This window comes from Sinocyclocheilus grahami, unplaced genomic scaffold, assembly GCF_001515645.1.
Source record: "Sinocyclocheilus grahami isolate Dianchi unplaced genomic scaffold, SAMN03320097.WGS_v1.1 scaffold342.1, whole genome shotgun sequence".
In the NCBI taxonomy this organism is placed as follows: domain Eukaryota; kingdom Metazoa; phylum Chordata; class Actinopteri; order Cypriniformes; family Cyprinidae; genus Sinocyclocheilus; species Sinocyclocheilus grahami.
The window spans coordinates 514358-526983 of record NW_015505521.1 but is presented as its reverse complement, the minus strand read 5'-3'; the positions used below and the strand labels follow the sequence as shown (position 1 = coordinate 526983).

General features: G+C 37.5%; 1 protein-coding gene, 1 non-coding gene and 1 pseudogene across 4 annotated transcripts in view; 2 read left to right on the top strand and 1 right to left on the bottom strand.

Moving 5' to 3' along the window:
* LOC107603168 (transmembrane protein 232-like) overlaps positions 1 to 8338 on the bottom strand; it is an 11138-nt pseudogene extending 2800 nt beyond the window's left edge.
* Positions 8339 to 8647: 309 nt separating this feature from the next.
* trnag-ccc (transfer RNA glycine (anticodon CCC)) lies at positions 8648 to 8718 on the top strand. The gene has a single exon. It is a non-coding gene; the product is annotated as a tRNA-Gly (tRNA).
* Positions 8719 to 8880: 162 nt separating this feature from the next.
* Positions 8881 to 12626, top strand: part of LOC107603187 (TIA1 cytotoxic granule-associated RNA binding protein) — a 10534-nt gene continuing 6788 nt past the window's right edge. The window contains exons 1-5 of one of the 3 annotated variants that reach the window (XM_016295914.1): positions 8881 to 9144; positions 10077 to 10173; positions 10440 to 10538; positions 12210 to 12264; positions 12432 to 12519. In XM_016295914.1, the coding sequence (XP_016151400.1) occupies positions 9116 to 9144; positions 10077 to 10173; positions 10440 to 10538; positions 12210 to 12264; positions 12432 to 12519 (368 nt within the window). In that variant the 5' untranslated portion in view covers positions 8881 to 9115. The remainder of the gene's footprint in view (positions 9145 to 10076; positions 10174 to 10439; positions 10539 to 12209; positions 12265 to 12431; positions 12520 to 12626) is intronic. The other 2 variants (XM_016295913.1, XM_016295912.1) reach the window with 2 other exon arrangements.

Genomic DNA, 12626 nt, shown 5'->3' with positions numbered 1-12626 from the left:
ATTAATGAGGAAAAAAAATTAACTTAAATGATTTTAGCAAATGGCTGCAATATAACAAAGAGTGAAAAATGTAAGGGGGTCTGAATACTTTCCGTACCCACTGTATATATATATATATATATATATATATATATATACATATATATATATATACACAGAGTTCTGGCATGAAACTCTAGATGGCGCAGTCCGATAGGTCTAACTCAATCTGACCTAATGACATCATTATCACATGGCACAGCTGATTGGTTCTCTCCTGTATCAGTAGCCAATGAGCTCGCTGCTCAACATTCAAATATATGACTAGTGCTTGCCGTAGCAGTTGCAGCTTGCTTCAGAAACCCTCCACCTTCCCCAGCTCCACCTGTATAGATCTGCTATGAGGTGATTCATGCTATATGGGGGTTATTTCATGGATGTTATATTTGCAGCAGCAATATTTCTTACATGCTCACAGCAGCATGTTGTGGATGTATTGGCAGAAGCAAGTCTCTGTACTTGCTCTGCAGCAGCAGCATAGATCTATTCCGCCAAGACCAAATACATTAACATTTGTCATGTTGTCAAGCCCTCCGAGAGTTGTCATGACAGAAATATATATACAGTGGTGTGAAAAAGTTTTTGCCCCCTTCCTGTTTTTTTAATTGTTTGCATATTTGTCACACTTAAAAGATTCAGATCATCGAACAAATTTTAATATTACACAAAGATAACCTGAGTAAATACAAACTGCAGTTTTGAAATTATGATTTCATTTATTAAGGGAAAAAAGCTGCCCAACCTGCCTGGCACTACGTGAAAAAGTAATTGCCTAAATCTAATAACTGGTTGTGCCACCCTTTGCAGCAACAACTGCAATCAAGCATTTGCGCTAAATGGCAATGAGTCTTTCACAGGAATTTTGGCCCACTGTTCTTTGCAGAATTGTTTTCATTCAGCCACATTGGAGGGTTTTTGAGAATGAATGGACTGTTTAAGGTCATGCCACAGCATCTCAATCGGATTTAAGTCTGGACTTTGACTTGGCCACTCCAAAACCTTAATTTAGTTTTTCTTGAGCCATTCAAAGGTGGACTTGCTGGTGTGTTTTGGATCATTCTCCTGCTGCATAAACCAAGTGTGCTTGAACTTGAGGTCACAAACTGACGGCCGGACATTCTCCTTCAGGATTTTCTGATAGAGAGCAGAATTCATGGTTCCATCAGTTATGGCAAGTCATCCAGGTCCTGAAGCTGCAAAGCAGCCCCAGACCATCACACTACCACCACCATGTTTGACTGTTGGTATGATGTTCTTTTTCTGAAATGCTGTGCTGGTTTTACGCCAGATGTAGATAATGGCTCTAACCATGGTTTGCTGGAGTCCCAAAGCCTTAGAAATGGCTTCATAACCCTTTCCAGACTGATACATGTCAACTATTTTGTTTCTCATCTGTTCTTGAATTTCTTTAGATCGCGGCATGATGTGTTGCTCTTTAAGCATGCTTCACTTTGTCAGACAGGTTCTATTTAAGTGATTTCTTGATTCAACAGGTCTGGCAGTAATCAGGCCTGCGTGTGGCTAGTAAAATTTAACTCAGCTTTCTAAAATAATGTGGTTAATCACAGTTCTTTCATGATTTAAGAGGAGGGGCAAATCATTTTTCACGTAGGGCCAGGTAGGTTTGGACAGTTTTTTTTCCCTTAATAAATTAAATTATCATTTAAAAATTGCATTTTGTATTTACTTGCATTATCTTTGCGTAATATTAAAATTGGTTTGATGATCTGAATCTTTTAAGTGTGACAAATATGCAAAAAATAAAAAAAACAGGAAGGGGGCAAAAACCTTTTCATGGCACTGTGTATATATATATATATATATGTATTAACATGCAATTATTAAATACATCTATATGTATGCATATCATCTTCTATGATGAAGGTCGAGTGCACTGCATTGTGGGATACTGTGCACAACGAGCTTTGTTGTAAACGGCACATTTTGGCAAATGTTGTAGGCCGTACAGGTATTTCATGTATACAGATAATTTGCAGTATACCATTGTTGTTTTATTTCTTGTTTCTCATTTTTGGGGGCATAAAGTCAAAAATACTATGGGGATAAAACATAAAAAAACATGAAGAAAAAAAATAAACAACCTCATTACTTAACCTCATAGGTTGGCGTAATATTTTATTATTATTTCTGAGGAAAATATTTTAACAAAACTGCTTCACTGCATATTAATATTTGAAAAAAAAAAAAAAGGATTAAAAACTTGAACACTCGTGTTTGTCACTAACCCACCATCTTGTTCTAAACCCCAACTGACTTTCTGATTTTTATTCATTCATTTGTTTGAACCATTCCTTTCAATCAGTGTTTGAATGTGTTAAATGTGTTTCTTTCATCCCTCTGCTATCTTATGCACCTGAGAACTATCCTGTCTTTGGGCCACGTGAAGGTTCAGAAGGGTCTGAAGGCACAGCATGCTAGATTTGGCAGCTTCTCCCAGAATCATCCGTCCTAACCCACAGTCAGTCCTGAGGCGAACAGAAAACATGAAACACACTGATGTTACTTTGGGATTTTAACCTACAATTCCACCTATAAGCTGCTTACATAACGTAAAACCTGTGGAAAGTATCTCACAAACACTTCACGCACCAGTTGTCATGTTGAAGTTTATCTCTCAGCAACATAAGCTGTTTGATCACTTCAGAGAGCTGAGTGCCATTGTTTTGCACACAGTGATAGCCGGAGAAGGCACTGCAGTAGTATCTGGTTAACGCCATGCTCCTGTGCCTCCACGGAGACCTGCCAATCAAATAGAGTTGGCAATTCAATGAATCATGCAGCACTCCCTTTCTGATTTAGTTGACATAGCCATCAAACCTACACTGAATTGTCGTTGGTAAGTTTGAGACCACACAGAATCTCTGCGACGCGCACCATGAAGTGAACGGCAAATAACATGTTGGGGAACTCTTGGTAGTGTGTCTCACACTTTAACAGCCCTGTCAACAGATGAAGTAAACTTCCACTGATTCTTGAGGCATGTCCCACAATTTTACTTGCCATTAGTTTTGAAAGTAGCAACATTTGCACTTTGAAATAACCTGTCCTCAGGTCATAACTCAAAACTTATTTTCAATAAAATATAAAATATTATGTCATGTAACATATTTAAGCAAGCCAATTTCTGCCACCTAAAAAAAATGCTTTGAATAAATTATGAATAAAAAGTAATTATTATGAGTCAAAATGATATTTAGTAATTATTACATGAAAAGTCAGTTTTTAAAGTCATAATTGACATTTTATGTCATTATTATTTTTGTCATATTATGACAATATATCAGAAGTTCAACTTTATTTCATAATTACAACTTTTTGCCATAATTATGACATTTTTTATGACAAAATGCAGGGTTGTTATCTCATAATTAGGACTTAGTATCTCATAAAAGCAACTTTTATGTCATAATTATGACCATTTATGTCATAATTAAAAATTTAGTTAATTTCCGCATTTTTTCATAATTACGAGTTAGTGTCATCATTTCAACTTGTTGTTAGTATATAATTATTATTATTTTAATGTAATTTTATGTCAAAATTTTGACTTGTCTAATAATTATGACTTGGTACCTTACAATTTTAGACTTTTATGTCATAATCATGATTTACTAAAGCATGATTTGTTTTTCTTATGTGGTGAAAACAGGCTTCCATACATATATAATAATGTCTGTTAACATCTACATTAAACTTAATATTGTAATTTATTTGAACATTTATTTGAACATTTGAACAGAATATTCCAAAATGAATTCTTGGTACATAAACTCTTATTTTGCAGTATTGTAGTTTACTTACCAAAACATCTTTGTATTGGTAAATATAAACCCAGTGATAAATATAGATATTTTATTGTTTTGCAATAATGTTTGCCCTAAGACGGTCTCAGACCTTTTGAGCTGTGAAGATAGAAGCTGCTTGGCCAATGTCCTTTCAAATTACCAATCAGCTGAAAGACGTACAGCCTCATAGAGACTAAATAACCAAGCTGTAAAAAAATCTGAGCGTAACTGTCAGCAGAACTATAAATGAAAAAAAACATATAGGTTAAACAAGGACTGATATATGGGTAATTCTGCAATTACACAGAGTAAAACAGGCTTTACTTGTGTTTAGTTAGCAAGAATCTGAGTGTGATTTTTACACACACACACACTCACACACAGAAGAATATAAGACATTCTGTATAAGGAACTTTGCACGAAATTACAGAATGACCCTTGTTTAGAGATATTTCTACTGTGTTGCATACACCTGCAGCATCTTCATCTCGTAAGAACATGGCTGGTCCAACGGAGTTGTGTCGGAGCACAGGAAGCACTGGATTGACTCCAGGTGGAACAGCACAGGGATCTGATCTGCATGAACGGGTGCGTGGTCCAATGACACGACCAGGACATCCAATGAATCTGAGAAAACTCATGGGCATCATCTGTCATTTTTCCACTAACAAAATGAACCAAAAAGTACCATGGTAATATGTTTTTGGAAATGTATGTACCATAATATTCTTAAAAGTTCCTTGGAGTGTACCCATGGTATGTGAATATTGTAAGTATTCACTCTTATGGCCTATAAAAGTACCATAGCATTCACCTCTAATACGTTCCGAGTACTGGAGTCAACACATGGGGTCCTCATATGGCTTGTTAACTGAGGTTACAGAGTATTTGTCATATAAAAAGAGAATATATAGTGTGTTGGATTGGTCCAGACGCTACAGAGTGTACCCATGGTATGTGAATATTGTAAGTATTCACTCTTATGGCCTATAAAAGTACCATAGCATTCACCTCTAATACATTCCGAGTACTGGAGTCAACACATGGCACACACTCTGTGACTCTCAATGTGAATTCTGTAACCTAACAGATGATTAATTTGTAAAAGCAGAAACACACCATTTCTAACTTTTTCACTGCTCAAGTCTTAGGACATCAATGTGTCGTCACGAGCCGCAGGGTTTAATTTGGATTTGTCTGTGCATGTTTTTTTTACTCTCATAGATTTTGTTACCATTGCCATGCATTATACGACTGATAGACTGCAACGGTTTGAGTTAAAAATCATCAAATGTGTTCTACTGAAGAAACAAAGTCACCTACATCTTGGATGCCCTGGAGGTAAGCAGATAAACATCACATTTTCATTTTTGGGTGAACTATCCCTTTAAAGAAGCCTTATTTCTATGACAATTCAGCCCGGATGAACAATGAAGGAAGCATGTTTAATACCTTGCATCGACTAAGAAACTGCCTTGCAAGATCTTCATACTCTTCCTGCTCTTTGCAGCCTCATGTTTGACTGTTGCCTTCTTTATTCAGTGTCAGTTCAATAATAATCAGTGTTGGGAAGGTTACTTTGGAAATGTAATAGGTTACAGATTACAAGTTACCCTATTTAAAATGTAATAGTAGTGTAACCTTTTCAATTACTTTATTGAAGTAATGTAACTGATTACTTTTTGATTACTTTTTAAAAATTTCTAATGAATATTTTCAAATGTTAAAAATTGTCAAACATTTACAACATGCAGGGTTAACCTTACAGTAGTGCTCAACACTGATTACTGTCAGACTTTCAAAATCCTTCATCACTTCAACTAAGATGATAACATTTGAACACATCCACCACAAAATCAGACTTTAGTACTGTATTGTGAGCTGAAACATTGCCAACATGGCCAAGTCCACGCCTGATTGCACAGAGACACGCAGAACGTGCAGGATTCATATATTGTCTTTTTGTGGATTAATATTCACAGACACCAGTCCACGTCGCGTTTTGATTCAAGTGTACTGACCTACTTTTGATTTATTAATCCAAAATACATTTCGCGTTATAGGAATTACGTTTTTATGACTGGATTCTGCGAACCACCCCGTGTTTTCCGCATCGTGTTTACCATATGTCTCATATTTTAGAGTACAGGTGCATCTCAATAAATTAGAATGTCGTGGAAAAGTTCATTTATTTCAGTAATTCAACTCAAATTGTGAAACTCGTGTATTAAATAAATTCAATGCACACAGACTGAAGTAGTTTAAGTCTTTGGTTCTTTTAATTGTGATGATTTTAGCTCACATTTAACAAAAACCCACCAATTCACTATCTCAACAAATGAGAATATGGTGACATGCCAATCAGCTAATCAACTCAAAACACCTGCAAAGGTTTCCTGAGCCTTCAAAATGGCCTCTCAGTTTGGTTCACTAGGCTACACAATCATGGGGAAGACTGCTGATCAGACAGTTGTCCAGAAGACAATCATTGACACCCTTCACAAGGAGGGTAAGCCACAAACATTAATTGCCAAAGAAGCTGGCTGTTCACAGAGTGCTATATCCAAGCATGTTAACAGAAAGTTGAGTGGAAGGAAAAAGTGTGGAAGAAAAAGATGCACAACCAACCGAGAGAACCGCAGCCTTATGAGGATTGTCAAGCAAAATCGATTCAAGAATTTGAGTGAACTTCACAAGGAATGGACTGAGGCTGGGGTCAAGGCATCAAGAGCCACCACACACAGACATATCAAGGAATTTGGCTACAGTTGTCGTATTCCTCTTGTTAAGCCACTCCTGAACCACAGACAACATCAGAGGCATCTTACCTGGGCTAAGGAGAAGAAGAACTGGACTGTTGCCCAGTGGTCCAAAGTCCTCTTTTCAGATGAGAGCAAGTTTTGTATTTCATTTGGAAACCAAGGTCCTAGAGTCTGGAGGAAGGGTGGAGAAGCTCATAGCCCAAGTTGCTTGAAGTCCAATGTTAAGTTTCCACAGTCTGTGATGATTTGGGGTGCAATGTCATCTGCTGGTGTTGGTCCTGACTGTGGACTTCAGAAAACACAGTGGACCAACACCAGCAGATGACATGGCAGCCCAAATCATCACAGACTGTGGAAACTTCACACTGGACTTCAAGCAACATGGTTTCTGTGCCTCTCCACTCTTCCTCCAGACTCTGGGACCTTGATTTCCAAAATGAAATGCAAAATTTACTTTCATCTGAAAAGAGGACTTTGGTCCACTGTGTTTTCTGAAGTCCACAGTCATTTATTTAATACACGAGTTTCACAATTTGAGTTGAATTACTGAAATAAATGAACTTTTCCACGACATTCTAATTTATTGAGATGCACCTGTAATCAGTGCAATTTGGGAAAGAAATAAATTAAATCTGTATGTGGATGTCTGTAAATATTCAAATGTAACCCCCTTTGTAATCGTTAATATTTTCATAAGTAACTGTAATTGAATTACACATTTTTTCTTAGTAACTGTAACTGATTACAGTTACATTTATTTTGTAATTAAATTACGTAACGCCATTACATGATAATACTCATATACATTTGTAATGGATTTTCGTTCTTTCGTTTTGAGGTAAGCAGCAAAATAATAATGTAATTTATTTCTTCAGATACCTTCTGACACCGGTGGCATTTCAGCAGTATCAGTTTCTTCGTCCTTTTTTCTGAAACGTTTGTTGAAGTCCTGCTGTTGAGAGTGAGGCACTATTCCTAAATAATGTTTGATGGGAATTTTGAGGACAGGCATATTGATAGATTCAGCACAGTCTCGGGCTTTGTCCAAGTACCCACACTTGCGGTCTTTGCACTTGACCACTTGACTACTTATACGACGTATATCCTGTATTTGGCCCAAGTGTTCAAGTGAGCATGAAGACCACAAGTGTGTGTACAACTTTTCATTACCTGATGGGACACACTTATAGTGTTGTAAAAATGCAAGTGTTTACACAGCTTTATTTTAATTTTAATTTGACATACTTTGCATTTTAAAATCAACTTCTAAATGTCTGTTCAGTAGTCCCTATAACATGACAATTTTAATTAGTGGTGCTTCTAATTAAATGATAAAAAATGTTGTACGAAATAAATATCACCACAACTCATCTTGCACCAATACAAGTAAAAACACTGTCTTTCTACCGAATTATATGTAATATCTAATTATTATATTAATATTGAACTTTGAGCATTGGAAAGGTTGCCGTGACCTCTCGCGAGATCTCGGCAAAAAAGTCTCACGATTTATTTCCAGAACATGATGCATGATGGGATACACTAAGCCTCGAATAGCGCTCCGGAGCGCTCGAGATAGTGTGGATTTAGTGTGCTTTAAGGGCACTGCGCTTTGTTTTGTTTTTTTTAAGATTTGGGACAGTCTTGCGCACTTACTTCAAGTTGCCCAGACCGCAAGTGTGTGTATTTGGGCAAGGGGTCGGACGACGCAGAAAGTCCACTCAGTGACATCCCTCCCTCTGCGTGGTGGAAATGTTGCTATGGTTACATAGTCAACAGACATTTTTAATACATGCATACAGATGAATATACATTTTAAAGGAGTTTATTGCGGTGCACAAATGTATAAAATCCAAAGCTACTCGCCACGAGATGTCATTACGACACGAATTTAGTCATAATTGACTTTTTATCTCATAATTTAGATTTTTTTTGTGTCACTGTCGGCTCAGTGTTTAGATTGAGAATGTCATTATATTGACTTTTTTATTTGACGTAATGTCACGCATGATAAGCCGCACGCGCAGCAGCTCGCGCTCAGCGCCGCTGGTGTAGTGGTATCATGCAAGATTCCCATTCTTGCGACCCGGGTTCGATTCCCGGGCGGCGCACACGTTTTTGTCTGTGAATCTAAACATTTCAGTGCATTTCTTTAACTGTAGAACTGTTGTTCTCTTCTAAACACTGCAAAGGGTACACACAAATCAGTGTTTAATGTACTGCTCAGGCTTGCTTTCTGCGCGCTTTGTAGTTCGCACGCGCATGCGCGCTTGCATTTCCGGTCCGGTTCCTCCGCCATCTTATGTCGCCTTTCCATTGTTCATAACTGGAGTCAGCCGAGGCGGCATTTCACATTTCCTCTCATTATAACAGGCTTGGCGGACAACAGAGAGGGTAACAACACTGGAAAGAGCGAGGCACCGGCGGAACTCGAGATCATCTCAAAATCTACACCAGAGGATCGTTTTTCCCCCTCAGGGTTCGGTTTCTTAATTCGATCGGGAAAATATGATGGACGACGAGCAGCCCAAGACCCTGTACGTATCTTGGCATTGTACGCCAACACTTTAGACAGGCACCTTCACATCATATGAATTAATTCATGCCGCACCGGTTTAAAAACACTTTCCTGTTTTCATTTCGCTGAAGTCCTCATAGTTGATAACAGTCTTGAGTGTGGTTCTGAAGGAACCACAACCACAGAAGCAGACGTGTACATTTTGTGCCTCAAACAAAAGCTCTGACTGATGGAATAAAAGTGTTAACTTTACATTATATTTGACACCCAAGACCGTTATGTTAGACACTGGACAGTCGTGTGGTTTCCAAGCATTTCGTACCCCATGTGCTAGTTATTGAGTTCATTTCGATAATTGCAGCAGGCCTGTAACTTAGAGGCCACAGCAGGGCCACTCACACTGCTGCCTGTGTTTGAGTGTGTTTGAGTGTGTGTGTGAAGTTGCCTTGTACTTACCGAAAGCTCATTGTCGTTACAGCATTGCTAGACAAAGAGCCTGTCTAGTGTGTTCACTGAAGTGTTCATAACGCTTTACGTCTATAAATACAGCATGCTTATGCAACTGACACGCAGCCAGGGGCCAAATACAGATTTAACATGTACAAATGGTGAATTCTTTTGTTGCTGGTCGCTCATGTTGGCTGCGCGCTCTGTTTTATCATCCCTTTGTTTCAAACCTGTATACACGATAATAAGCAGCTCATTTCCGGATGACTAATGAGGTTTTTTAAGGTTAAGTAACGGCCAGTGGGTCCTCATGCCTACCTAATTCCTTTGTAATGTAAATGAGTTGGAACATTGTAGCTCAGGTACTTGAATTTGGCACAGATTGCACGCAAGGACCCCTTTAATTGGTGTATCAAATTATACATTCAAATAAATGCTTCTTGTATTCAGCATGTCACTCATTGTCATTTGCTTATCCATTATTTGTTAATTTTTTTGGTCCAGGTATGTAGGAAACCTGTCACGGGATGTGACCGAGGCCCTTATAGTGCAGCTCTTTGGTCAAATTGGCCCCTGCAAGAGCTGTAAAATGATTGGGGATGTGAGTATATAATTTGCATATACAGAAAGTTGTGTGCTAAGGCCGACATTCAGCTTTAATTTGTCTATATATTTTTAGCTAGATTTCTTTTTCTTCCTTAAGCGATCTTAAATTTACACGGGTTCTTGCACCAGTGACTGTTTTTCATGAGCGAGACCCTCACTGTCTGAGAGACATGAAGCTTATATCGGCTGCTTGGCCTTTAAAACTCAATTTGCAATAAAAATTGTGAAGCGTCTTTGTCTGATCGACTTATTTGCCTTCAGTCGGCAGGTAACGATCCATACTGCTTTGTGGAGTTCTTCGAGCATAGGCACGCAGCGGCCTCACTCGCAGCCATGAATGGGCGTAAAATAATGGGTAAGGTAAGCTATCGTATCTACAGGGTGAGTTGGGCTGGGACGGGAGGGTTGGAGAGTTTAGATGTTCTGCAAACTTTTTGCGACGTAGATTTGACCGCTTGAGTCTGAGGTCAACATTAGCCTGTATACTGGATGTGCAATGTGAACTGAGAGGGGAGATTTTGACATTTTTCATTTCCAGGCCATACAAATTTCATTGTTTACTCAAAATGAATAAAATAATGATTAGTGAGGATCGTGCATAATTCACCTCTGCAGCATGACCTTGACCCATGCTTTTATATTTCCATTGTTGAAGTGCTTCCTTAAAATGTGAATTTTATGCTAAATCACAGGCATGAAATCCAATGTTAAATTGATTTACCACACCAACCATTACCATTTTTTATGGTACATTAGAAAACATGATGGGGGGGAAAAAAGCTTAAAAGCTTTTACTCTGGTTTGTCTACCATTTATTGAGGTCATTTTTTTTACCATTTTTTTTGTAAGAAATCTTTTATGCTTACCAACGCAGGATGACACTAACTTAAATATGACTACAAATAAAAAAAAAAAAGTTATTTTAATATATTTTAAAATATAATTTATTTCTGTGATGCAAAGCTGAATTTTCAGCATCATTACTTAGTTTTCAGTGTCACTTGATCCTTCAGAAATCATTCTAATATGCTGATTTGGTGCGCAAGTAACATTTCTTATTATCAGCATTAAAAATGGATGAAAATAAATGGTTTTCTTTTTCTTTTTAACTTTCTATTCAAAGAGTCCTGAAAAAAAGTCTACTTAAAACAAATATATATATATATCTTACTGACCCTAAACTTCAAAACTGTAGTGAATATTGCATATTACCCCTTCAAAAATCTAGAACAAGATTATACATTAGAGGCAAATTATTAAGCCTTATGCCTATTCAGTGCAAAATATTTTATCCTCAACAGTTAATGAAGAACCATTTGAGGAGTAATACAACTTGGTAATTTCACTTTTGTAAGTCTCTTGTTATTTGGACATTTTTTTTTCTACCAAGATTTTTTTTGTGTGCCTAATCAAATAAGATTTCACTTAGAGGGTGAAGTATTCAAACGTGAGTTTTGGGCAGTGTAGAGTAGCGCTTGTTGTTTGTCATTTCTCCGATCACAAATGCAGACACGGTTTTATGTTTACGCGGCGCGATGCAACGTAACATGTAAAAAGACAGTATAAGTCATTATAATCCGTAATTATGTCCCCACTGGATGCAACAAATGCCTCGTTTATAATGGGTTTTAAAGTTTTTGTCTCGTTGCTCCAGTCGGACAGGGCATCACAATATGTTAAGGGGCGTAACATTTCCGTCACACGCTTGAGATATTCAGTCAATCACAACGCACTGGATAGCTGGCCAATCAGAGCACACCTTGCTTTTCAAATCGAGGCGTTTCAGAAAAGCGGGGCATACAGGAGAAACAATAATGTACAGTATGTGGAAAATGTTTTTTGAACCTTAAACCGCATAAACATATTTCATTACACCAAATACTCAAAATAATGTTCTTTTTAGCAACATCATATGACCCCTTTAAGGAGAGTGATTTATTAATAGATAAATGGAGAGCAGCAACTTGTCCATGTCTGTATCATTTGTAATATTTCTCTCAATCTTTTCCTTCCTATACCCCTCTTTCCCAGGAGGTAAAGGTCAACTGGGCTACATCACCAAGCAGCCAGAAAAAAGACACAACCAGTGAGTTCCATCTTCAATTAATTCTTATAATCTTAAAAATATATATTTAATCTTGTAATTTATTGTCCGCACCAATACACAGACAAATTCCTTGTACATGTATACCCACAGTACTTGGCAATAAAGGTGATTCTGATTCAAAGTAACTCTTGTTTGGTGTGCTTTAGATCACTTCCATGTCTTTGTTGGAGACCTCAGCCCAGAAATCACCACTGATGACATCAGAGCTGCCTTCGCACCCTTTGGAAGGATATCGTAAGTGAATAACCGGATTCATTTTGAGTAAAGAAAATCCTTTTTTTTTTTTTTTTTTTTTTTTTTTTTTTTCCCGGGTTGGATTAAAACATTTTTGTCTTTTACTT